General features: G+C 45.5%; 1 protein-coding gene across 1 annotated transcript; it reads right to left on the bottom strand.

Moving 5' to 3' along the window:
• Positions 1-1028: 1028 nt before the first annotated feature.
• ZNF777 (zinc finger protein 777) lies at positions 1029-27803 on the bottom strand. The gene is made up of 6 exons (XM_012662152.1): positions 27712-27803; positions 22726-23586; positions 21613-21739; positions 19070-19183; positions 5706-5957; positions 1029-2626 (listed from the first exon to the last, which is right to left on the bottom strand). The coding sequence occupies exons 2-6, from the start codon at positions 23569-23571 to the stop codon at positions 1470-1472; spliced, it is 2496 nt and encodes an 831-aa protein (XP_012517606.1). The 5' UTR covers positions 23572-23586; positions 27712-27803; the 3' UTR covers positions 1029-1469.

Raw genomic sequence — 27803 nt, 5'->3', positions numbered from 1 at the left:
TCTTGGGCCATCATTTCCCCTCTCTCTGTGCCTCAGTTTATGCATCTTTTATAAAGGAGAGGGAGCTGACATCTCCGTGGTCCCATGAAAGTCAAAAATGTATCATCTTCTCCCTCCAAATCCTTCTTTGAACCCCCTTCTATAATATTAATAGCATCGCGCCACGACTCACAGGCCCAGCTTCAGCAGCGCCCTCCTCAGGCCAGTCTCTGCCTTCGGGGAAGCGCAGCCTCCCAGTGAACGGGGCTGAGCCCGCACTTTAGCCGCTGTGAATTGTCCCTTCAAATGGCCTGAATTCTCTCTGGGTCACTGCCAGGCCTAGCAGCAGAGTGAGAGTAAATCGCTCTGCAGGCAGTGTAATACGCCTGCATTTCTCTTTCTATATGAGAGAGAAAGCTAGAGAGTGATCTGAAATGAGTGAATTACCTACTAAAAACCAGGGTTTGTTAGTGTATTCAACAAGTCTAGAGAGTAGCTTTGGTGCAAATAAATGTTCACATAAATGTTCTGACTGGTGCCTTTTGTGGCTTCCCCCAAGACTGGCAACCAGGGGCCCTCCGCACCCCCTTTCCTAGGCCCTCCAGCCAGCCCACTCCTTCACCAGCTGCACTTTTAGCTGGACAGGAAAACTAGGGCCCTGAGGGAGGTGTCCAGCTTTTGCTATCAGTCCTTCTTTCCAGCTCATTCCAAAACTGCCCCTGTCCGCGGCCCGTGCTAGTCCACTGGGCCCTATTCCGTCCTGAACACTGCCGTCCTCACAGGCCCCAGGCACACTCAATGGTCTGCAGCCAGGAGCTTCCACCCCTCCTTAGACTCATTACTTACTACTCAGGCTGCTCAGTCCCATCTCTCCTTTTCAACTTTATGATCCGCGGGATCAGCGTCTCCTTCACCACCCAACACTGGGAGTGAGCCCTGAAAGGGACCCAAATAGAGCCTGTCGACTGACACTAGCACATGTCCCTCGGGTTACCTTCTCAACCCCTCCCCTTCAAAACCAAACAAAAACGGCAAACAGGAAACGCTCGTCTTTTAAAAATTACTCTATTATTATCAAATAGAACCACAGTATCCAAAAAGTAATTATAAAGTTCTATCCCCAACTAAACGGCCCTGCACCGCCCCTCCGAGTGGCCGGCGGCCAAATCACTCCCCCCGTGCTGATTGGTTTCATCCATTTTATTGTCAAGGAAATTAACAGCCCGAAGGGGTTCCGCAGGTCCGCGCCCTCCCCCCTGGGGCCCCGGGGAAATGCGGCAGCAAGCGACCTGGTCTCACTACCCCCGTGTCCTTGGGAGGAGGGACGAAAGGAAAGGGGGGCTCACAGCAAAAGGGGCTGGGGGGACGCCCCGCCCCCGCCCGCTGGGCTCGGGCCTGGCGCGGCCGAGGCAGGTGTCCGGGGTGAGGGGGCGCGGCCCGCGCACCTGGCGGCGCACCTGGCCGGGCGGCGGCGGCGGCGGGGCGCGCGCTCACTCGCCCGTGTGGGTCCGCAGGTGGTACTTGAGCGACTGCTTGTAGCGGAAGCACTTGGCGCAGTGCGTGCAGGGGTAGGGCCGCTCGCCCGTGTGCGCGCGCTGGTGCTCCAGCAGGTGGTGCTTCTGCGTGAAGCGCTTGCCGCACTCGGCGCAGTGGTAGGGCCGCTCGCCCGTGTGGATGCGCCGGTGCTCCAGCAGGTGGTGCTTGCGGATGAAGCTCTTGCCGCACTCGGGGCAGGCATGCGGCCGCTCGCGCGAGTGCACGCGGCAGTGGTTGGTGAGCTTGGACTTCTCGCTGAAGCTCTTCTCGCACTCGGGGCACTTGAAGGGCCGCTCGCCCGTGTGAGTCCGCTGGTGGCGCAGCAGGTGCGACGGGCGGCTGAAGCTCTTGCCGCACAGGCTGCAGATGAAGGAGACCTCGTGCTTGCCCGCGTGCACGCGCTGGTGGATCACCAGGCTGATGTGCAGGCGGAAGCTCTTCTTGCACTCGGGGCACGTGTAGGGCCGCTCGCCCGTGTGCGTAATCTGGTGCTTGGTCAGGCTCGACTTGTGGCTGAAGCTGCTGTCGCACTCGGGGCACTTGTAGGGCTTGGGGCCGCCGCCGCCACTGCCCGAGCTGGGCGACTTGGGGCGCGGCTTGAGCGCGTGCTTGGGGTTGAAGGCGGGCCCGCGCTCGGGCGAGGAGTAGCCGCCGCGCACGCGGTGGATGCGCTGGTGCAGCGTGAGCTGCTGCTTGTGCCGGAAGCTGATCTCGCACTCGGAGCACTCGTAGGGCCCCTCCTTGATGTGGTTGCGCTGGTGGATGATGAGGTTGATCTTGAGCCGGAAGCTCTTGCCGCACTCCATGCAGGTGAAGGGCCGCTCGCCGCGCCGGTTCCGCTGCTGCTGGCTCGAGGCCCCGCGGTTCTCGCTCAGGTGCCGCTCGCCATGTGCGGGGGGTGCCAGCCTCTTCACCGCCGGGTTTCCCAGCTGCAGGGGCGGCGGGCTCTCCTCGCCCTCGGGGGACATCTCCCCGGGCAGTGAGGACTGGTACATACTGGCCTCGTATCTCCCGGACAGCTGCCCCAGGGACTGCAGGTGCTGCGGCAGCTCATCCTCCTCCTCCTCTTCCTCCTCCTCATCTTGTTCCTCTGTCTTTATCACGATTCCTTCTGCTCCAGGGACAGAGAGAGAGACAGAGACAGAGACAGAGAGAGAGAGAGAGAGAGAGAGAGAGAGAGACATTAGATGTTGCCTAGAGCCCCTAACCTGGAGTTATAGCAGCGCATCACCCTCACCAACAAACACTGCATTCTTGGCCCAAATTCCTTCTTTTAGGAAAATACTCCTCTCCCTGCGGCCAGTCGTTCCCCCAATCACGGGGCTGCACGTGCAAGCCAGGCTGGCCTTGGTGTTTGGTTCAGGAATGAGCCCAGACTTCAAATGGCCACTCAGAGTCCTCTCTTGGAATTTTATGCCGAGGACACAGGGCAGATTGATTCTTGGCAGTCACGATGGAAAGGTGCTCATGGAGTCCTACACAGCAGGGAAGAAGGAAAGCAGCACACCGAGCCACCATGGGAGCACCCAGATCCAGCTGAGCCTGAGGTTGGCGTATTCATGATCCTACCAATTATTTGACTGATAAACACCCCTTTGCCATTTAGGCTACTTTGAGAGTTGGGTTTCTACCAGCTGTAACAAAGGGTCTTGACTCATAAAGTTCTCAGTCTTTTCCCCTCTAAAGACTCCTCTGCCAGAGCTCTGCCAAGTGGTCTTCCACTTTCTTGAACCCACTGGAGATTTCTCCTCACAGAGCCTTTATTCGCCCTCCTCCAGAAATCTTCCCTCTTCTCCGAGTCTCCGTGTCTGCCTTGATGATCCCAGCCTATAGCACTCAAGCCTCCTCTGAGCCCACAGTGGTGGGGTGCCCCTCCCGGAGAGTCAAGAACTCAGCCTTCTCCCGTCACATCTCATGGACGGATGACTCACCCACACAGGCAGGCCCTACCAGCCTTGAAGCTGGATCACGTGGTTTTTCTTGGCCTTTCCCACAAGCTCTGGTGTGTATGCCGTGCACACCCCAGCTGATGGATGCCCACCCTCCCTCTCCCCAGCCTGCCACCCTCTAGCCTGGCCCTTTAAGGCCCAAACAATGATAAGTTCTACAGTGACCCATGAGAATGCAACTCTTAGAGAAAAGGAGTGACCTCCGGCTCCTGTTTGAGTTTTCTCAAGTGCCTTGTATTTATTTGGCACTCCCTAAATACCGTTAATTGGGGAGTGCTATTTTTAGTCACTGTGTGCCAGGAGAAAGTCACTCAACTTCTCTGAGCCCATCTTTGAGACACAATAAGTTTGGATTTGCACAATTCTTAAAAACAAACAAGTCTTTTTTCAGAGCACTTTCACACCTGTTCTCTCTTTCCATGTGCACAATATCTTACTATAGGATAAGTCAAGTAAGAATGATCCCCATTTCAGAGAGGAAGCAGCCAAGCCAGGAGACAACAAGTGATGTTTCCAAATAGAGTCAAGTCATAGGCCTTTTCCGAGGTACTTTAGGGCCCATCTAGTCCACCCCTCAAGTGACAGCAGGGAAACTGAAGCTAGCAACGTTCAGGACTCCTAGGCCATAGCACTTTCTACTTCTTGTTTAAACTATGGTGTTAAAATTAGGACACAGGTGTGCTGCCTCAGTAGTGTTAGGATTTTCAGCAGGAAGTGATCCTTGGAGCATCATGCCTAAGGGATCAAGGAGGAGGCAGCTGCAGAGGCTGGTAACTAGTTGCCCTAGTGTTTATCCTGAAAATACAGAGTTATGTATGAAAGGCAGAGGGGGAAATAGGACCCAAAAAGATCTAAACTCTCCTTGAACATCAAAGTTGCTTTTTTCTTAATGAAATGATAAAAATGAAACATTTGGCCCTAAATCAAGATTCAAAATTCCACAAACTACTGTTTAGTAGTTTTCTAAGGTTCTACTAGAATTAATGGGGAATGCTCAAATGGCAATCTGGAATTTATATTATGACACTCCCAATATAGCAAATACTAAGAATTTTCCTTATGTCTTTTCCCAATTCTTTTATGAAAGACAACGTGGTATGTTTAAAAGACTTCTGAAATACCACGCAGCAATTTAAAGATAAGAAGTCGGATTCACATCTTTTGACAAAGAAGGATGTCCATGACATTTTATTAAGTGCAAAAAGGCAAATTATATATCTGTAGATAAAATGAAAAAAAATTCAACTCAACATAATACTTTAAAAAACCTAGATAAATGGGTGTGGATACATTTCTAAATACAAAAAATAATATACAAATATGTGATGGTTAATGACTCACACATAAACAAAACCCCAAGTGGATTCTACCAAATTTTCAAGGAACACACTTAATTCCTACCTTACATATTTTTTTTTACAATATAGAACAAGAGCAAAAGCTGCCCAGTTCATTTGATAAGTCTAATATAACACTGTTTCCAAAACCAGATGAAGATGATTCAAGAAAAGAAAATTCAGGTTCATTTATATATGAATATAGTTGGAAAACTCCTGAGTGAAATATGTTACCTAAGTCCAATTGTGTATTCAAACAACATGCCATGATGGTCAAGTAGGGCTTTTCCCAGGACTGCAGGAAGAGTCCAACACTGGAAAATCTATCACCAAACCAGTCCTGGGATGAGTACACAGGAAACCCACTTCCTGACTGTTCTCAAAGTCACAGGGAGCAAGAGTGAGCAGAAGGCTCACTCACATGGAGGCTTTATAACTAAACACAAATGATGACTAGGTTCTACCAGAGAAAGCCAATACTGTAGTCATTTTAAAAACATGCTCTTCAGGACAGAAATCTTCAAGTTAGTTGAGGCTGGTAATATGATATGTGTAGCAATCTAGGACACATAGGGAGAGGGGAGCTCAAGCTTTGCCATGTCTATGTGGCCTTGGACATTTTACTTCTGCCTGTAGAATGCGGGGTTTGGACAGATGATCTCCAAGGTCCCTGTGAGTCCTGTCTGAACCAGTCTTTGGATGTAACAACTTCTTTCCTAGCCCGAGACAGATTCTTAGAAATGGTGAGGCAGGAAACCTGCACCGGAGGCCGTGCTTGGGGTCCTTTCACACCTGTCATCCCCTCTGCCTCCAACTACCTCTGAAGGAACCACAGCTCTCCTGTGAGGTAGGTGCTTACGAGGGGGCCTAATGGCAGCGGCACCGCCCCCACCCCCGCACTTACCTGTGCAGCTTCTCTGCTGCACCAGCATCTGCTTGAGTTCGCTGAACTCGCTGGATCCTTCCGTGGACTCCTCCAGCACGTTCTCCTGCTCCTGCATGTCCAGATCTGGCTGTTCCCCACAGGGGTCGCCCAGCTCTGAGTCCTGAAAGCCGTGTTCTTCCACCTGTCCCATCAGAGGCTCGGGTGTCTCCAGACTCTCCGAGCCCTCGTCGTTGGTCTGCACCTCGATCTTAATCACGATCCCGTCATGTGCTGAGGGGAGGGGAGAAGAGAAGAGTCCAGAACACATTCATGCCACCCCCCAGGTTTCTGCAGCCCTAGAATTTACATTTCAAAAATTCTAATTTGGGGGACCCTAAAGAAATGTAATATTGAGTTGGCAGTGAGTACACATAGAATTTTCTGGACACTTTGTAGCTTTGAACAGCAACCCAAACTGGCGTCAAGTTAAAATAGATGCAAAATTTGTTGTCCACTGATCCCCACAATATTTTAAAAAATATTCAGCATTGTCAGGGTTTATTTTAAAGAGGCCCTCATTCCCCTCCCCGGTTAGGACCGGCAGGCAACTGGTACATTCGACAGTTTTTCACTCGCAATCAAGTTGAAAGAAGAAAAGGCAGCCCACCTCCTCCCCACTCGCTGGGCCTTTGGCCCCAGCGCCAAAGTGTCCGACAGACAGACCCACATTTCCGAGCTCATACACATGTACCGTAGGAGTGTTCGGGTTTGTTTTTAGTTAAACAGCATCCTATTACACACATTGCTCTGAATTCATGTGTTTTTCAGCTTGCCTGTAAGTCTGTAGGTTAATTTCAAATGCATCCTTACACACGTAGGCATCATTTTACATAATGGGATTATAACACACATTTTTGGTTTTTAGTGCAGTATTTTTTTTTCTTTTAATTTCTTTCCCCTTCCCTCATTTCCCATTTCATTGCTGTCACCTCCCAGGTAACTCCCATAATTAAGTAGGATTTTTCTCCATGCTTGTGTAGTTACTCATAACAATACATATACACTTATGTCTTTATTTTCTGGCCATTCATTGTTGGTGTTAAAAAATAAAATTGCCTTATGTCCCTCCTCTACATTTCTTGTCTCACTCAAATACCTTGTGGAAATCTCTTCAAACCAATTTCTATAGTGCTAACATGTTCTTTTTAAATGTTGCATGTATTCCATCGTGGGGATAATACTGTAATTTATTCGTTCTTTCCCTAATGGAAGAACATTCACTTTTTGTTCCCAGTCTTTTGCTATGGTGAACAATACCGCAATAAACATTTATTTGTATCTCTAACCACAAAACAGTGGTTTTATTCCTATGAGATTCCCAGGAGTGGGACTGCAGAGTCAGGAGGTGTACACAGTTTTAATTTTGACAAATGTCATCAGACTGCTTTTCAACAAGGCTGTGACAATTCACATTTCCGCCAGCCTGAATACGAGTATCCTTTTCCCCACATCCCTGCCAGTAACAGACACTTTTTCTATTTTTAATTTTCTTCAGTCAGATGGGTATAAAGTGATAACTTACTGATACTTTGATTCCACTTCTCTGATAGGGTAAGTCTGCATATGATTTCCTCTATTTATTGACCTTTTAGATTTAATTTTGTGTGAACTGTGTAAGCACATCTTTGGACTCAATTCCAATCAGGTTGTCTTTTCTTATTGATCTGCAAGCATTCTTTGATTTTTTTTGTATTAAAGATAACCCATTGTGTCTTATCTGGATTTCAAGTATTTCCCCCCAAAATCTGTCATTTGCCTGTTATTTTTATGTGTGGCACCCTTTGCGTACACGAAAACTGTTGGTGGCTTTTAAAAGGTTTCCATGTGGTCAGGTGTGTCCCTGCTTCTTTTTATGGCTCCTGAGTTTTCTGTCTTAGCTAAGAAAGTTTCCTCTGGTCCATCTGGTCTCCTAGATTGCATCCCACAGTTTTCATTGTCTTACTAACATTTAGGTCTTTAATCCACTTGAAATTTATTTTTATTTTATGTATTCTGTGAGGTAGGGATTCAACTTTATTTTCTTCATATGGATTGACATGTGCAAGTGTAAACCCCTCTTACAGGTTGAAAATCACTTCCTTAGTTGAGGAAATGTGTAATGCATAAATATATTCATGCATTCACTGAGTGTTTATTACCAGATAATTTACTGGGCACTAACAATATGTTATGGGGTGTTCTAACGCTTGGGATATTATCAGTGAACAAAACACATACCTTACACGGGGCAGTAAACACAATAAATAAATCACATTGTATGTCAGAAGGTGATAAGAGCTGTGGGAAAAAAACAAACCTTGGGCGGGCGCAGTGGCTCAAGCCTCTAATCCTAGCACTCTGGGAGGCTGAGGCACGAGGATCACTTGAGCTCAGGAGTTCAGAGACCAGCCTGAGCAAAAGCGACACCCTGTCTCTACTGAAAATAGAAAAATTAGTCAGGCATCGTGATGCGCGCCTATAGTCCCAGCTACAGGAGGCTGAGGCAGGAGCATCACTTGAGCTTGGAATTTGAGGTTGCAGTGAGCTATGATGATGCTGCCGCACTCTACCCAGGGTGACAGAGCAAGACTTTGCCTCATAAAAAAAAAAGAACCCCCCAAGACGAATGAATGAAGCAGCTGCAGTCCTGTCCTGGTGAAGCTCCTCAGGCTCTCCTGCTAAATACCCCCATCCACAGTGACCACCCCACTTAGGAACCAGATCACCTCATCAGGCTAAACACTGCTGCTTCTGACCCAAAGCTGGGTGCTTTCTGATGCTTGGCCATCCTTTGACTCCTCTCTGATTGGCCAACTCAACTCTCTGGAGGTAGACGGAATATAAAGCAGCTCTGATGTTCCCATGCTGCACCCCCACAACCTTAAATGCAGACCTTTGCTACTTTCCCTCCAACTGAGGGAGTCTCCCACTCTTGCTCTCCAAAGATATCTGTATCCTATTTGCTATTAAAAGAAAAAGAAAAAAAAAAAGTCATCCACATTTATAGCCTTGACTTCCTCCTGTGCTAGCTCGAAGTTACCATCTTTACCTCCCTTTACCGTCCAATCTCAGGAAAAGTAGTGTCCCTCTTCTCTCCTCCTATAACCGAAATCCTCTGCATCTTTCCTTAACACTGCCCATACTTTTCTCCCTGGAATTCTGCTCGCTAGCTGTGCCCTTTTCTCCTTTGTCTTCAATCCTTGTCTCTGCTCCTTCCACAAACACAACCATGACTCCAGCATCAGAAAAAGTTCTTCCCTGACTTCACAGACTCCTGAAAATACTTTGTTTGCCTGTACCTTAAAATAATTTTTCAAACGATGTGCCCCTCTGCACCTTCTTGAATAAATATACAAAATATATCAGTAACTGCAAAAGACGTAATTTATGAAGTATTGTAAATATTGATATTTTGGAATAAACTCTTCCATCACCTTTTAATGTCACCAATGGAATCTGAGACCCTAGCAATTTTAAACCCACGATTATTCACTTAGAAAATACATGAACAAGTTCTTCTTTGATAGTTGGAATTTTTATGTCATTCCTTTTCACCTTGAACTTCTATTTCCATTCCTACTTTGCCCACAGAATTCTATCCTAATAGAACATATTTTTATGCCTAGAAGCCTTTTACTGATCACTTCATCTACCAGTCTGCCACAAAAATGTGTAAGTAAATTGAAAGTTTAATTTTGCTTTCATTTCTAATAACCACAGGGCTCCAAGTGTTCATTCTTTCCTGGCTTAAGTTATCCTTAGTGATTATTACTATAGAATGATAAACAATTATCCAAAACAGAAAACAAAAAACTTTTGGAAATGTATCTCTTACAAGGATGAATAGAAAATCTTTTCCAATTAGTTCACTTATCTGAGAATGAATAGTCTTACTGTAGAATAAGACAGAGTTCGGAATCAATTTTAGTCTATTCTTCATTTTTACAAATGAAACCTCATTTACATTGGGAAACCTCGTTTACATAAATAGGTAGATGGGCTGGAAGGAGGTTGTTACAGAACTGCCTTGATTCTCTGAACTTCTGAATTATCTGCCACAAAATCACATGGTTAACATATCACCAAAAATTTTTTTTTTTCTGTCCTAGGGCTATGGCCAAAAAAGTTCTTTTTAATAACCTATTAGCTCACTTGATTAGGTGGTCTTCAATTTTGTTGAAAGCTAAATATTGCAAACAACCTAACTTGCAGAAGAATTTGCCATTCAAGTCCCAGAGCAATGTGCTTCTTGGACGTGTACCCCAACATTCCGGATTATCTGTTTGGTGACCCAGGGGGCCCAAAACCTGGAAGAAATGCTCCACAGTAAGACAGGGATGGGCAGGAGGATACGCAGGAGTTGCCTTTTTTTTTTTTAAATCTTGAGAGATGTAGGAGATGAGGGCCCACATTTCAGGGACCCCATGTGTTGTATGCTCTCGGCTGATCAGTTTTATAAACGAAAACAGATGGACTAAGGACCTGGAAATTGCACCCTCAAAGCCATCTATGTTGTGCCTCTCTTGGAGAGTCTCCTTGTCTTCTGAGAGCATGGGTACTCCAGCCTGAAGACCAGGGCCTTTAACACCCTGAACTGCAAGACCCCACTCAAATGCACGCTGCTCCACTAAGCTTCTTGCAGTACTCTCAGCTACGTGTGCCGCGGAACCCCCGGCACTTTCCTGCCAACTCTTTCTGCCTGGAGACACGCACTATTCGCACACTTTCATGCCGCCCCTCCCCCATTACGCAGTAGGGAGGCCAGTGTTTCTCACCAAAAAGGTCTCCCCACGCCAAACAACTTCTGAAACAGTACTGACAACCAAACTGCATTCATAAGACACTCTGTGAGAATATAGTTTATGACCAAAGAGAACATTTCAAACCAATAGAAAAAAGTTTTAAATAAACGGAAACAACAGGCTTCCTGACTGGAAGGGGAAAAGGCTACCTTCACATGTTTCACATCAAAATAAACTCCTGATGTGGCCGGGCGCGGTGGCTCATGCCTGTAATCCTAGCTCTCTGGGAGGCTGAGGCGGGAGGATGGCATGAGCTCAGGAGTTCGAGACCAGCCTGAGCAAGAGCCAGACGCTGTTTCTACTATAAATAGAAAAAATTAGCCAGGTGTGGTGGTGCGCGCCTGTAGTCCCAGCTACTGGAGAGGCTGAGGCAGGAGGATCTCTTAAGCTCAGGAGTTTGAGGTTGCTGTGAGCTAGGCTGACGCATGGCACTCACTCTAGCCTGGGCAACAGAGTGAGACTCTGTCTCAAAACAAACAAACAAACACACAAAAAACTCCTGATGAATAAAAAATTTAGATATAAATAATGAAATCATACTAGTACTGGTAACCCAAGTACGTAAATTTTACAACTTTGAGCTGGGGGACAGGCTATTCCTGGACCTCTGGGACCCCCAAATATCCCTTCTAGAGGCTGTCCGGTCGTTCATACCAAACATATTGAATATGCCCAACCTGTATCAACTATATCTTTTTGCTATAAATTGTTCTGAAAGGATTTGTAGCTTGCTTTGACATTAATTGGCTGTAAGAAATGTACTTAATCTGTGATTGGTTTTTAATCTCTATAATCACACTTACTCATAAGGTCTCTTGTGAGATGGAAAAAAATCTCCCCTGCAAATTGTTTTCAAATATATTAAATGTTTGTGAAGACTGAATTTAATAATTTATGAAGCTGATATAATGCTATATTTGTAGACATTTAGTTAAACATTAAATTATTTACATTTGGTAATTTTCTTTTTGGTTTCTAGGGCAAAAAATATTTTGTTTTAGGTTTCAAGTATTTTCAAAGATTTCTGAGAATCTCTCAGGCCCAAGGCCTATGATCATAGTGTTTACTGAATAAAATGGCCTGAGTAAATATTTCTACTATTGAAACCCAGACACCATAAAGAAAATGACTAATAAATCTGAATACATAGAAACTTAAAATTGATAAATTTGAACATACAAAAATTTAAAACTACTATATCACACACCCAAAGACTATGTAGAAAAGTGAACAACAAATTGGGAAAAATATTTGCATACCTATTACAGACAAGAGCTAATATCCTTAATAGTTAAAAAGCTTTTACAAATCAATAATAAAAAGATGAATAATTTGAAAAAATAAAAAGAAAATTCACAAAATAAGACATACTAGTAATCAATAAAGGTATGAAAATATGCTCAAAATCACCCTCACAGAAAGTCAAATAAAAACATCAAAATATTGTTTTCTCTACCCATCACTTTGGCAAATACTAAAAAGATAAATAGTACCTACTATTTTCATGGGTATGTGGAAACAAATATATTCTCATGCTTAGATGAAGGTGTATAAATTGGCACAATTGTTTTGAAGGGCATTTGCCAGCATCTATTAAATTTTTAAGTGGGTATACCCTTTCACCCAGAAAATCCATTTCTAAACAAGTTTCAGACAAGTGCACAAAGATCTATTTATAAGGATTGTTACTGAAGCACTGAAACTTCTGAACACCCTGAAAGTACATCAATGGGAGAGTATTTAAATAAATTATGAAATCAATACACAAAATACTATAATCTGCTATTAAAAAGAACAAAGTAGACTTATATTCCAACGTGTAAAAAAATATATTACTGAAAAAAGCAAGTTGCCAAACAATGTACTTCTATATTGTTTCAATTATCTTACAATGACAATGTATTTATGTATTACTTATATAATTAAGACTGTATGTGTGCACATAAAATTGGAAGGATAAACTGTTGACTCTTGAGAGAAAATTATGGAGAGCTTTCATTCTGCATTTTTTCCTTTTGAAATTAAAAACCAGAGTTGCCACATTATTTTTTTTTCCTATACTCCTACTGGCTTATAAGTTGCCACATTAATCTTTTCAACCAGCTCAAAGGAAATAAATATTGGTTAACACTGACTTTTCAACCTCATGGCTACATTTTGTTAGGTTCTTAAAATTTGGTATGTGAATTTTTAATTTTTTTTTTTAAGTTACACATGCATATAGGCTACAGGGTTGAATAGTTCTTCAAAACCTGTTTTTAAAAGCCCTTCATTTCCTGCTCCCCAAGGCAATCACTTCCAACTTCTCTGTAACTCTGAGTAACATACTTGTATTGCTACTCTTAGAGTTTTCAATTTTAAGCATTATCTATTGACTTCCAAGACATGATGGTCAGGACCATCTTTTCCAAATCCCTGATCCTACCAATACAGTTTCATTGTGTTAATAACTTTAGTTGGATCAATACTGGGTATTTATATTATTCGATTATATAAATGTTATTTATAATTAAACTATGTAGTATATGGTAAGTACTTTCCTATGCCTAAAAACCATTATGCTTTTCCTGGAGCTAATGTTTTCTTTTGCTTAGCTTACTGTTAATTATCGTGAACTCAGCTCCAAACTTTCCCCTGACCCTTCTGTATACCTCTTCTCTCCAAACATTCAAACATATTGGGTATTTACCAATTTCTTCTACTTGAAGAAAAATTTCTGGAACCTTCTGCTGTGCCCCAATCTGGACTGGCTGCTTTTGGATGCACAGCTGTCTTCTTGGGATGCCCCTCATTGGCTCCCTGAGATTCCCTTCAGTTTTCTCTCTCATTGAGGTTTCTAAGCCTGTTTCTTGCTTTATTTCCTCATTTTGGCAAAGCTCCTCCCCCCAGCCTGAGAAAGGGTTCATGGAGACCTCGAACATCTCGACATGTCTCAATTTCACTTTCACATTTAATTAAAATAATTTGGCTGGATATCGAATTGTAGGGTAGAAAATATTTCCCCCCAGAATTTAAAGGGCATTGCTCTACTATCTTTCAGCTTCCAATGTTGTTGAAAAGTCTGAGGACATTCTAATTCTTGTTTCTTTGTATGAACCTGTTTTTCCTCTCTGGAAGCTTGTAGGATCTCCTTTGTCCTCAGTTGCTCTGCAATTTCGTGCTGAAGTGTCTAAAGGGTAGGACTATTTTCATCTAGCATTCTGGGCAATTGGTGGCCTCTTTCAATCTGGAAAACTATGTCTTTAATTGTTGAGAATTTTTCTTGAATTATTTTGTTGATCAATTCCCACCTCCACTTTTGCTGTTCTTTTTTTCTGGATACTCTTATTATCTGGATGTTAGACTTCTATCCTTTAGTTTAGTTTTCCTAGTCTTTCCTTATTTTCTTTTTTGTCTTTTAACTTTATTTTCTGGGATGTGTGCTCAAGTTTATCTTCCAACACTGCTACTGAGTTTTTAATTTGATTATATTTTTAATTTCCAAGAATTCCTTTCTAATCTTTTTTTTAAAAATAGGTATTATACTTTTATGTCACTAACGTATTTACTTCTTTTATCTAAGGATGTTATGTCTGAGTGTCTATACATACTTTTTTCCCTCTCTGCATGGTTTTTGTTCCTCTAAATATATTTTTTCTGGTTTTATTTCTTTACTTATTTGTCTCTGTACATGAGAGGTTTTTCCCAAATGTCTTGTGGTTCTTGGTTGTCCATGTAGACTTAAAAGCGGAACACTCAAAAAAGAACTGAGAGCTCACTGCATTTGGGTGGGGCTTGCTAACTGTGAGTCTCCCAGTAGGATGCTTCAGACAGGTGATTTTACTAGGCAACCTCCTGGGCTGCTCCCACAAATCTCCAGGTAAGACTTCTAATATCCTGCCCCAAGGGTTTAATCTTAGATATCAGCATCATTTTGGGAGTCAGTTTAGGGAAGAAAGCTATAGATGTCAACATCTGCAATGTCAAGTCTTGCTTATCTCCCTGTTTTCAGTACGGTACTACACCCTCGGTTGTGCCTCGTGTCCATGTCTAGAGATCCTCTTTTTATCCTCTGCAGAGAATAAGCCTTGGTCACGGAGCAGGGCTGGGGAGGGGCCAAATGCCAGCAGTAGGGACTGGGGGTGGGTAATGGGGAAAAAAGGGAGTGTTAAATTGCTTCTTTAAGAGATGTTCAACCAACCCTCTGTTTTTAGTCTCATTTTTACTTGCATTTCCAGCCTAGAGTCTCTGGTACTAACTCCTGAGTCCTGAGCAGGGTTCAGGTACAAACTGGGTTTCTTCTCAGCTTTCCCAATACCAATTTCAGGTTCAGCTTTCTGCATTAGTCATCACCCATCCACCTGCTTTTAGGATTCCCAAACTTTGTCACTGCTCCCCTCTGCCCATTCTTTTAAATAGTCCCTTCATTCTTGTTTTAGAAGGATTTGGGGAGGTAGGAATAAACACATGTTCAATCTGCCATCTTTAACTTGAAGTCTTTCATCACGCACTGTTTTTTAAAAAAATATTTTTCCTGAATAAGAAATAATATATGTTCACGCCAGAAAATTTTATAAAACATAGAGAATATGATTTTGGTGTGTTTCCATGACCAGTTTTTTCTATCTTTTTGTTTGCATCATTGGCTTCATATTATATTTACATTTCCATTTGTACGTCATTAATCTCCCCTGTCAATTGGACGATACCCACCAACATTTCCGACAGGCTTTAGCAATCCCCACTTAAGCAAACAAGACCCGCCCCCCAATATTTCCACTCCCCCTCACAGCCAAACTTCTAGCACAGACTGTCAACAGATGCTGTCCCTACTTCCTCACCCCCTGATTATCTGGCTCCATCTCCACCATGCCACCAACATTTCTCAATTTGCAAACCCAACGACACTTTCCAGTCTCCACGTTACTAAACTACACAGCAGGATTCAGCATTGTTGACCATACTCCCTCCTTCTGGAAACATTCTTCTCTTGAAATACTCAATGAAGCACCATCCTAATTTTCCTGCTACCTTCTTGGCCACTCTTTCGGTTTCCTTTGATTCCTCTGGTTCCTCCTTCTTTTCCAACATCCTACAACAGTGGTTTCCAACCCTGGGTGCACCTGAGAATCACCGTGGAAGCTTTTTAAAAAATACTTACACCTGGGCCCCACTCCAAACAATATATTCTAAACCTCTAAATCTGCCCCCAAAGTCAGGGCTCTGCAGGGCATGGCTTGTGTTCTCCTCTCCTCTCCTTTCCCTCTACAGACTAGTAACCTAATTCAGTCTATGCTGCCAACGCCCAAACGTCCCAATGGCCCAATGCCGATGTCTCTAGCTCAGACTTCTCTTTCTGAATTCCACATTCCTTTATTCAGCTGCTTCCTTAACACTTTCTCTTTGATGTCTCACAGGGATCTCAAACCTAATGTGTTCAAAATCGAATTCTCCTTATTTTTACCAATCTGAACCTCATGTTGTCTGCCATCAACCCTGTTATTTAAGCCAGAGCCTGGGAGTTACCCTTGGCACCCCCCGCTCCCTCCTATTCAGCATCCAGCAATCACTAAGTCCTTTCTCATACCGCCAACATATGTCCTGCAAACAGCCACTTCTCTCCTTGGCTATGCCAAGGTCTCCTACCTAGAAGGCAAAAAGAACCTCCAACTGTTCTCCTAGCTTCCAGACTTTCTTCCCTTCAATTACTTCTCCTTGGAGCAGCTGGAATACGACTTTTTCTTTAGGTTTCCACTAGAAATTCCATGTCCTCAAAGAGGCCTTTTCTGACCTCCCAAATTCAAGGGCATCTCCCATGGTGTCTGGTGGTCTGGATGCTTTTTGTCTCAGCTCTGTCACAGCTAGTGACTGTGCTTTTATGGAGGTGGGTGGCGTGTTTGGGTCTTTAACATCAGTCTCCCTACTGGAGTTAAATCTGAGGACAAGGACCTCTGGGGTACATAGTTCCTGACACAGTACCTGGTACAAAAAATATTTGATGAACTAAATAATAAACATCCAAGTGAAACTTACAGTATCAAAAATCTTTATATAAATATAATTTTAGTGGCTGTATGACAATCTATTGTAATGTGATGTATTAATATATTGGTACATCTTAATCCATATTTTGGATTCTTTTTCATGCCATAGATTCTCAGAAAGAAAATTATGATGTCAAATGTATGAACATTTTAAGTATTTAAGATATATTTTAAGACTAGACAGCATCAGATTGCTTTCTCAAAAGACTAAACTATACACACTCTGAGCAGCAATGTATGAGCACATGGACTTTAGCCACGCCTTCTGACTGGTCTCATCCTTTGCTAATTTGTTAGGTGAAGATGGCACCTGCCTTCTCCAGGCCTCCGGGGCTACCCTTATAGGGCCACGAATGGGAGCCCCTATTCCGAGTATTTTGATAGCAGGGTTGATAATTGAATCGTCTTTAGATCTCTTTGCCCTTGGAAACTAAACCATTAAATGATACTTTATTGAATGAATTTACTTAGTCAATTCATAAAATTGTCATGTTTGGGATATGTGGAAGTATGAGAAGTCCCAATTTTCTAGACTTTTTGTCCCTGGTGTCATACCTTTGGGTCTGGCCCAGGGCTGGCTTTGCTACCATCTGGCTAAGAGAGAAGATGCATGAATAGACAGGTTACCCACTGGTGTGTTTGGGGCTCTGATATCTGCAGTTCCACAGAACCATCCTGCTATGGCAAGGTCAGGGCCGTTGGTCTAGGTCAGAGGTGTGAGCTGAAGGTCTGTTCTGCGGAGTGATGGCTCCTACATCCTCCCCGTCCTCCCTCCCACTGTAGGCTCCAAGGGGCTTGATGGTGAGTGGAACAAATAACACATTTCGGTCATACAAGGAAGCCTCTGTAAGGCCACCACTTCCCAGCAGGAGCTCAGGCCATGGATGTGTGTGCGCCAGAACAGATCCAGCCCAAGGCTGAGTAGACTGGGGTTATTTGCTTTCCAATTCTGGCCACATTCTGTGGGAGGCCCATCTGTGATGAGGATGTGAAAAGTAGACAGAGAAAGGGGATCGATGCTCTTTCATCCAGCCCTTCTAAGAAAATGCTACAAGAGCAGCACCTGAACCACAAAGCCCCACTGGGACATCAGACTGTATTGCAGGATTTTTACCACAATAACCTCTCCTAAATTCTCATTCTTTGCCTCCCAAGCCTTTCTTATTTCTTCCACCACGAATCTCTCTATTCCCATTTGACCCTTCTTTCTGGATGTGGCCACTCAAATCTTTGAGGTACAGACTGATTTTCCTCCAACCAAAAGATCACCCTGCTATGTGCCACACTTGTTTGCTTTTAAATTCATCTTTTTTGTCTGCCAGAATGAATTCAGGATTAGCCCTTTCCCTTGATTTAAATCTCTAGGCAAATCCTTAGAAAGTGAAGACACTGGATTTCTCTGGGACATGCCAGCACTTGCATTTTCACAGGGTTCCATCTTTCCCCTCAGCTACGTTCCCACTTAGTGCATGGGGCTGACGTCACTCAATGCTCCTCGAACATCTCCTCGGAGCCAGTTTATAGGTCCCCAAATCAATGACATCAACTCATAACAAGACCTGGCTGTTGGCCCCAAACTGGGTTCTCCAGCTGGACCATCCTCCTTTTTCAACAGACACGACCACCCATGATGTTCGGCTACTCTCACATGTCACGTGTGCCACAAGGGACAAGGATCTGCTTCCACTGAAGACCATCAAGGTAAGTGATGCGAGTCCAACAGCGATTCCACAGCAGGGGCTCCAAAAACTAACTATGTGCCACGGAAGCACCTGCAGGGTCAGTGTGCAGGCCACTGATCCGGCCGCTGTGAACAGGATGACACCCGTGCACACCAACAGCAGCTGGTCTTCACTGAGCCACGGCTACATGCCAATAACCACGCCAAGGCCTAGGGTTAAATACTCATGCTGGTCCTATTTTATAGATGAGGAAACTGAGACTCTAAAAAGATCAAGCAACTAAAATCACGCCACTGGTAAGCAGAAAAGCTGGATTCACATGCAGGTAGTCCAACACCGGAGTCTGCGCTCTTTGTTAGTCATGCCTGGAGCGTATCTGCTGACTCCATCTAACTGCCTCGCCTGGACACTATCCTGATGGAGTCACGCATGTAGGATGTTTCCAGTGAAGTCCACGTCTGTCCCTTATCCTTCCCACTGACCAGCTGCAGGACTCAGGGATGTGGCCCTTCTCTGGGAAACTCCAGGAGGTATAAGCACTAGTGACTGCCTGGCACGTGACTGCCTTTCTTTGAGTTTCTTGCTTTATTTTCTGCAAAGAGTGAGGTGACACTTGGTCATGTCAAAAAATCCCCAAGACAGCGAACCCAATGGCATTTCCATTTACCAACAACTTGGGCCACTGGTGACCATGGAGGCCCCGAGCAGGTCCCAACGCCTGTAGGCCTTCTTTCTGTACACGGCTTGCTAACATACTCCTTCAGGGTCTACCTTGGATTGTGATGCCCCATGCTGGGGCCTCCTGAGTACTGAAAGATCTAGAATGCAGAGCTCTGGGCCACCGGTTAGCCACTTACCTGCACTGGGATCTGTGGGCGTCTCGCCCTCCTCAGAGTCTTCCTGTTCCTGCATGGCCGGCCTCTCCCCGCGCTCCATCTGTGACATGAGGTCTGGTTTGGAAATTGCATAGTCTGGGCAGAAGAAAGGAAAAGAAATACACTATAGGGTGAGGTTGTACTGGATGCTGTTAAGTACCATCTGTGGGTGTGTGATACCAGAACAGCTCCTCCACTGGGGACCAGCAATGCTGGAAAACAAACGGCCAAGTGTCCGCCCCTTTTTGTTGGGGCCTGCTGTGTGTGTGTGTGTTGTGGGAGTTGCCCACAGGTGGCCGAAGCCTGCCCAGGTTTTTCATGATAAAGGCACAAGATATTAGAAATTTTATAAAGTAAAAAACTAATCCTGATAAAATCTAAAAGCTGTAAAATACTGATAGATTTCCTTACATAAAATAAGTTTAAAGTTCTTTATAAATAAAGTTAAAAGATGAAGAAACTTGGAGGGAATATTATACATACACATATGTCTCTCATATATATAGATATATATATGTGGAAAAGGGTTAATATCCATAATTATATATAAAGAACTTCTACAATTAGTAAAAAAATATCAAAAGCAAAGCTATAAATAGGTAATTCACTGAAGAAATACAAATGGCCAGTAAATATATAAAAAGATGCACAAGTTCAGTAATCATCAAAGAATACATATTAAAATAATGAGGTATCATTTTTCACTTAAAGGACAAATTTTAAAATAGAAAAACATCAGCTCTAGGCCGGGCGTGGTGGCTCACGCCTGTAATCCTAGCTCTCTGGGAGGCCGAGGCAGGCGGATTGCTTGAGCTCAGGAGTTTGAAACCAGCCTGAGCAAGAGCGAGACCCTGTCTCTACTAAAAATAGAAAGAAATTAATCGGACAACTAAAAATATATAGAAAAAAAAAAATTAGCCAGGCATGGTGGCACATGCCTGTAGTCCCAGCTACTCGGGAGGCTGAGGCAGGAGGATCGCTTGAACCCAGGAGTGTGAGGTTGCTGTGAGCTAAGCTGACGCCATGGCACTCTAGCCCAGGCAACACAGTGAAAAAAAAAAAAAAAGAAAAACATCAGCTCTGGTCAGGATATGGAGAAATGGCATTTTCATACACTGCTGCAGAAATATAAACTAGCTCAGCCTTCTGTAGGGCACAGGGCAGTAGCCATGAAATTGTAAATGTGTATCCTTTTTACTCAGCAATCCTATTCCTTGGTATCAGTACTATTGAAACACTCACATAAGTGCACCATACACAGAGATGCCAGTCAACACTTTGTAACACTGAAAAAAACCCAGAATCAACTTACTGTTCATCAACAGTAGGAAGGTCAAAATCCTGGTGGTTCACCTGGAATACTGTACTGTCTTTCCAGGGAGGCCTATGTAAGCTGACATTGAATGCTGTCTTGTGCCCCACCATTAGGTAAAATAAACAAATGGGCCCATCTGTGCAAACCCCAAACTGCACGTGTGCCAGTGCATGCATCGTGCTTATGTTTGCAAATGCAAAAAAAAAAAAAAAAAAAAAGAGTAAGAACCCAGGCCAGAGGGTTCCCGGCAGTTACCTCTGGAGAGTGGCATCAGTGCATAGGTGGGGGTTTCTCTTAATTATATAAATCTAAACTGTTGAATTTCATAATTATGTATATATTTTAAAAAGAAAAAAATTTAAAAAGGGGGAGGAAGTTATCCTACGGAAAGGTATGTACAAAATTAACAATTCTAGCAAGAATCAAAAGTTTCTATGTAGCAGCACATTTAATGTTTTTTAAAACTTTTTTTGTATATGCCAAAGTGTTTTCCACACCAGAGAAGAGGATGTATATAAAAGTACAGTATATTTTTCCAGGTTTTCATCCTTAAATATTCTTAGTGAAAACAAGAATCCATAGACTTTGGGGTAAGACAGATCTCAGTGAAACTGTGATCTCCTGGCGGGGACCTAGGGTGAGCATTTAACTTCCCTGATCACGGCCTCCATGTCTGCACCTTGGGGGCTAGGATCTGGGGTATGTAAGCCCTCAATAAATGACAGTGTCCAGACTCCTGAATAATCGGTCAGGAGCGCCAACACTGTCCTAGCTCCCTGACAGAGCTGTGAGGATTCAGTGAGGTGATTCCTGTAAAGCACCTCGAACATTGCTGGCACACAGTAGGCATTCAGCACATTTGTTTTCTTCCATTATTTTTTCCTTCCTTAGTAATAGTCTCCTGGAAAAGCTAATTTATTAAATAAAAGGTGTCCATAGGGAAAATACTATGAGGCTGAGAGGCCATAATGTCTAGGCCTATCTTCTCCTGCTTGCCCCAGAAGCTTCTCCGTAGAGCAGTGTCTGTTTACAAGCTGTTCGGGCCTGTGCTGTGCTGGTATATGTGGGCATATGAGCATGATGTGCTCTCTAAAATTGTTTTCCTTGCTTTTGACTATTGGCTCTACTGGGGTTCAGAACTCCCCAAAGTTGCAAATGCACTTCAAGCTGACGTCAAGGCAGCCCCTGGTGAGTGCAGCCTTCTCCTTACCCATGGAAACCAGAGACTCATAGTTGCCCCTCATCACGTTCTTGTAGAGCTCCTTCTGCCACTCGGACAGGTTTCCCCACTCCTGCTCGGAGAAGTGGACGGCAACATCATCGAACGTGACAGGGACCTGAAACCACACAAGCAGCTCGATTTAGACCAGCTGGAAGGCAGTCACAGGCCATAGCTGTCAACTCCCCAGGCCCAAACCCCTGGCGTTGGCCTGAACCCATGATCTGGGGCTCCACTAGGACCTCTCTAGAAGTCTGGCCAGGCCTTGGCCACCATGTCCTGGCCCAGAGACTGAGGGACTCGTCTTGCCTGCTCCTTCTTCTCCCACAGGATAATTCCTGCAGCTCTGAAGCACGGGCTGCAGACCAGCAAGAATGGCACCACCGGGGCTCCTGCTGGACATGCAGACTCCCAGGCCCCACCGCAGACCTACTAAATCAGAGCCCGCATTTAGTAAGATCCCCAGGGGATTCATGTGCATAGTAGTATTTGAGAAATGCTGGCCTAGAGAATATAGTCAGTTTTCTCTCCATATAAAGCTGTGAAAAAGGGCAGCAGCACAGAAAAATCGAAAGCAAGCCAGTCCACATTCAAGCTCTTCTAGAACCTTCTGGAAAACAATATGAAAACCTAACTGTTCTCTAGGTGTTTTTTAGGAAGCCTCTTGAAATCACTGTTTTCCTGGCATTAACATGATTTGTAAGTGAACTGATTTGAGCAGGACAGGTCCCTGTGACCTGTCACCTGAGTTCCCCTCCATCTACCCTGGCTATGAACCACTCACAATATGTACCAGGGACTGACTGTCACATAGCTCTCTCATCTGGCCTCTGCTTTGCCTTCTCACCTGCAGACACGATGGACAACTCTGCTGAACACCCTTCTAACTGACAATCCCTGGTCTTGGGACATTTCTACATTAACCTATGCTTTTAACAACATGAGAAATAATTTGATTTTGGCACATCCTGTTCTTAGGGAAGCAGCATTGGCAACTAGGGATCACTAGATTTTTTTCTTTCTCAGCCGCTGCGTTCCCTAAATTCCTCAACCACATTCCCAGTCAGATCACTTCCTCGGGGATCCCAGTTGGGATAGGTTTACCTTGGGAACTTCTCCATTGTTGCCCGGGGGCAGCCGCAGGATCCAGAAATTTCTGTTTTTCAGCAGGTTCTCCATGTTCTCCAGCCGCCTCTGCAGCAGCCCGTACTCCTGCAGCAGGGTCCCCAGCACGACCCACTTGCTCTCCAGATGGTTTGCAAACTCCACAGCTGTCTTCTCGCAGTCGGCTATCTTCTTTTCATTTGTCCCCGTCCTGCCCTCCAGGGTCAGTAGCCTCATGGCCTGGGCCTCCAGTTTCCTCTCCACCGCTTGGACGGCAGCCCACACGGCCAAGCGGGTGATCTCCGCCGTGGGGAGTGACTGTTCCTTCTGAGCTGCAGAAGAGATCTGGAAGGGGGTGTCCTTTTGGGAAACCGGGCTCTGGAGCAGGGGGTCCATGTCGGTCTCAGGAACTGTGGGGGAAAGGGTCAGGGGGTCTTTCTCAGGAACTTCAGGGGAGTGCAGAGGGGCTTCCTGATGGTGGGTGGGGTGGGAGAGCAGGGAGATTTCTTGTTCAGCAGCAGCTGGGGGTGGATACTGTGTCCCTTCCTGGGAAGCCAGGGGGCCCTGGAGATGAGTCTCTTGCTCAGAAGCGGCAGGATACAGGAGTGAGGGTCCCTTCTGGAGAACATGCGACATCCGGCCAGAAGTCTCTTGCTTGGGAGCACTAGAAGTTTGGGGCAGGGAGCCTTGTCGGGGAATAGTGGGAGACAAAGAAGGAATTTCTTTGGGGGGAAGAATGCGGGATTGGAACAGAGTTTCTCGGGGGACTCCAGCAGGGGCCTGACGTAAGGTTTCTTCTTGTGGAACATTGGGGAATGACAGAGGTGATGAGCGTTGGTTCTCCATGTCCAGCTGCTGGACCTGTGTTTAAGGAAAGAAAGGAAAAGACAGAATTGAAGGTCACAGTCTCCAGCTGGCAAAATAAATCCCAAAGTATCCACATTAAAAGGGCTTCAGTTTGGGTAGCAATAAAACATGCTCCTCAGATGTGAATCTCTCCTTGAGACCACAGCACCAACTTAGACATCAACTATAAAACTATTACAAATAAAAGATGGTTACGCCACGTTCTATTTTTTACAGAGCCGTATCCTTTTTCACAACATACACTGCTCAGGTATCATCTTAGGAGCCGTAATGTGGGAGAGGGGAAAGGGTACCGGACTCAAATGAGAACACCCACTTTCAGCCCTGTCTGTACTGACTGCTGCCTGTGTCACCCTGGTCTGGTTATCTGACCTCTCTATTCTCAGTGTCCTTGTCCACAAAATGAGGGTAGTACTATCTGACACACACATACCACCTCACTGAGTTGCTGGAGCATTGAACAGAAAATAAAACTTTGAGAAATGACGGAGCAGAATTTTGTAAATGCCAGGCACTTACTATCCCACGACTCCCAGCAAGGGCGCGCAGGTGATCACTAGTGGGGGCCGGCGCTGTTAACCCGAAGGCGGACTTGTCATCCAGCCCCAGTGCTTCCACTAGTGTTATTAGGCCCTCCTGGTGCCTTGTGTTCCTTCCCTCACTTGGTCCAAGAGTGACGACACAAAATTATCTTAATTTTCCCAGACTCTTATTCTTTGATAAAAGTTGAATTGTTGACTTATCAATAAACTCTCTCAAAGAGTTCGTATGGTACACGTTTGACTGGGAAACACCCTCTATGTGCCTAGTCCCTACTACAGAGGCTGAACGGGCTTCTGGGCATTCTGGACTAGCTTTTGTTATGAGACGGGTGAAGGCAGGCAATTGAGCCATCCTCCAGGAGCTCAGGTCTCCTGGGCAGGGGTCCACTGCGGTAGGTGTACTTAGGCCGTCTGGGTTCCTCCCTGTGGTTCCTGAGGTGGAGAATGAGGAAGCAAGGAGGCCTGGAAGGATGGCAAGCAGAGCAGGAGTCAGCCAGTCTTGTGACTTGTACGAAGATTGGTGGAGACTAGACCAAAATAAAGACTCAGATTCCTTTGGGGATTTCAATAATCCACTCTCTCTCCCTGTTCTCCACCTTGTCACACCCATGTCAAGAGAATTCCTGAATCACCAGGGAGGTGAAGCCATGATCTTCTGCAAGTGACCAGTTCTGTATTTACCGACCCAATCGATATCTTTATTGGAACCGAACAGAATTTCTTCTGTAACAATTTCTGTCCATTTCCTCATAATCTTCCTTCAATGATTACTATACTCTGTATAGAAATGATCTTTAAAGTGATTAACATTTCCATTTTCTTCATTTGAAAATTAGCATATCCCTGGTATCCAGTCTGACATATAGTATGTGCTCAATAAATGCCTGCTGAATGAAGAGTTAATTGCTGAGTTACAAAAAAAATGTATAAGGATAAATAATGCAATTCCTTTAGTTATCTATCAAAGATTTACCTAAACCTATTCCATATCTTCTATAGCTTCCTTTATTTGCTCATTTATTCACTCATAGGTGACTTAACTGAGACAGCATCATACTTTAAAGCCAAGGATTGAAGATTCAAGATCCTATTCAGCAAATTCATGTTGAGGTAGTATGATCCAATAGCTCTGCCACTACCCTGATGTGAGAACTAATTAGTTGGGAATAGCTAACAATTATTCAGCATTTATTTTGTGCCATCAACTGTGTTAAGCATTTTAAAGGATTATCTCATTTAATCCTCACCAAACCAGGTGAAACAGGTACTGCTAGAATTACTGTCCACACTCAGCATGTGAGGACACCTAGGACAGGGGAGGCAGAGCAACTTGCCCCAGGTCACACAGCTGTCTGGCTCCAGAGCCTGCAGGTCACCTCCCGGCCTCAACTGTCAACTGAGGCAACTGGCCATGTAGGTATGTGCTCTGAATCCTTTTTACCTCTGAAATTCAGCAGCCTGGAGATTAAACAAAGATCTGCAGGAGGTTTCATGGGGTTGGGGAGGGTGGGGAGAAGGTTCTGTCCTTAAAGACAGGTTGTGTCAGGGACCCTTTTGAGAACCTAATGGAAGTTTTGGGTTCTCTTCCTCAAATAATACGCAAGGGCACATACACAAAATTTCGCTGACATTTTCAAGGAGTTCACAGACCCCAAAACCTGAAGGCTCAGCAACAACTAAGCCACTTTTGAACTCTCCACTCAGGTGACTGCAGGACTGGACGGCCCTGGGCAAGGCCCTGGGCAAGGAGCGTCCTCACAGGGAAAGTGACTAGCATCCTGCAACACAACAGGCACGTTATGGCCTTTTCCTCAGACAGGGATTAGGGTATTTGCTTACAACTAGTAGGAAGAAGGGGAAAAAAATCCCTGGGGGCCAAGTTAGTCTCCCTGAGTAATACAGGGGTTTAACATAAATAATGAGGGGAAAAAAAAAAACAACCCCCGCCACTATAGTAAGTAAAGCCAGCAGGGCAGAACATCTTTACCAAATAGTCAAATCGAGCTCAAAGTAAAATACTATTTCTTTGCTCTCTGGTATTAGACTCTCTCTCTCCATTTCTGGACTTGGAGGACTACAGAGGGGCCACAGGAGCACGTCCACTTCCCCACGCCCCAGATAAAAGCCCTTTGCTATAATTTCATCAGACTCAGTCGACCTGTGGCTTGATCCTACCCTAAGCATAAAAATATGGCCAAAGAGACTGGGTGTTGTGGTTCTTGCCTATAATCCTAGCACTCTGGGAGGACAAGGCAGGAGGATCAATTGAGCCGAGGAGTTTGAGGTTACTGTGAGCTAGGCTGAGAGCACTGCACTCTAGTCTGGGCAAGAGAACCAGACTCTTGTCTTTAAAAAATAAAACAAAACAAAAAAGGCATCTAAAACTAATAAGGTCAAATTCTCACACTGCTGGTGGGGGCTGGGGGAGAATTATTCTGAGCCCTGAGCCCTATTTCATAGGATTTGACTGTCCCTCCCACCTCTTTGTATCAAAAGTGAATTGAGTCTCCAGGATTCATGCCGTATTAGCAGAAACATACATAACCATACATATCTGACAGTAAGAAAGTCTTGCCATTTTCTTGAATGACCTAGTGAGGCTCACCCAGCATTTCATACCACTCAAGGGCTCTGGAGACCTAAGCCCAGAGCTTGTCATGTAAAAAATGTCTTTATTTTTCCCAATAGCTTATTAACTTATTATTTAAAAAATTGGGTGGCTTTTTAGAAAGCGAAATCTGCCGCCCCCCTCCTGTACACTATAGGAAACTGAGGCTCAAAGGCACTGACTCCCACGCAGTAATCCTCTCTAGCACGGCCAGGCCATCTCAAAGAGCAGGTTTGCAGGGAGATCTTAAGGCAGATTTTTAAGAATGGCCAACTTAAGAGGAACATATCAGCCCCCAACCCTTTAGAAGCCCGATCCCCAGACACCATCTGTGAGGACACCTAAAGTTTGGCCGGCGGCCCTCCAGACGCAGAGGCTGGAGGCCGACGCCGGAGCCCGGAGGGTCACCTGCTTCCCACCGCGGAGACACTTGGCTGGGCGCTGCCCGGCCTCCCCCTCCTCCCCCGACGGGCCACGTTCACCGCCAGGCCCCTCACCCAGGGAAGGCCGCCGCCAGGGCCGCCCTCTCCCCGTCCAGGCCCACAACAGGCCTTTCTGGGGCCGCGGGCACCGCGCCACAGATGACTAGCTACGTGACCTTGGGGCAGGCAGGGCACGTCGCCGCCAGGTGTCTGTGCCTCAGTGTCTCTGTTCTGCGAAATGGGAGAGCCGCGTCAGCGCCGCGCCTGGGCCGGAGGAGGTTCGGCGGGGCCGAGCTCTGCGGAAAACGTGCGGGCGGCCACCCCGACGGACGCAGCGCCGGCTCCGCAGGGAGCGAGCGCGCCGCCGGGCGCCCCACCTCGGGGCCGCGTGTGTGCCGGGGCCGGCGTCCGCGCAGCCTCGCACGGACGGCGGCGGATCCTCCGCCCGGCCCTGGCCCGCGCTCCCCCACCCCCGTTCAGGGGCGCGCGAGCCCCTCCAGGGCGCCCCCCCACTCCGCGCCAACGTCGCAGCGTTTCTGTCCCTTACCGAGATCCCAGGCCGGGCCGCTGAGCCCGGAACACGCAGGCCGTCCCCGGGGCCCCGAGGCCGCGCGTCCGTGCGCGCGCGGGCCGCCCTCA

This window comes from Propithecus coquereli, unplaced genomic scaffold, assembly GCF_000956105.1.
Source record: "Propithecus coquereli isolate 6110/MARCELLA unplaced genomic scaffold, Pcoq_1.0 Scaffold75, whole genome shotgun sequence".
In the NCBI taxonomy this organism is placed as follows: domain Eukaryota; kingdom Metazoa; phylum Chordata; class Mammalia; order Primates; family Indriidae; genus Propithecus; species Propithecus coquereli.
The sequence above is the reverse complement of the archived record's forward strand: the minus strand, read 5'-3'. Positions and strand labels throughout refer to the sequence as shown.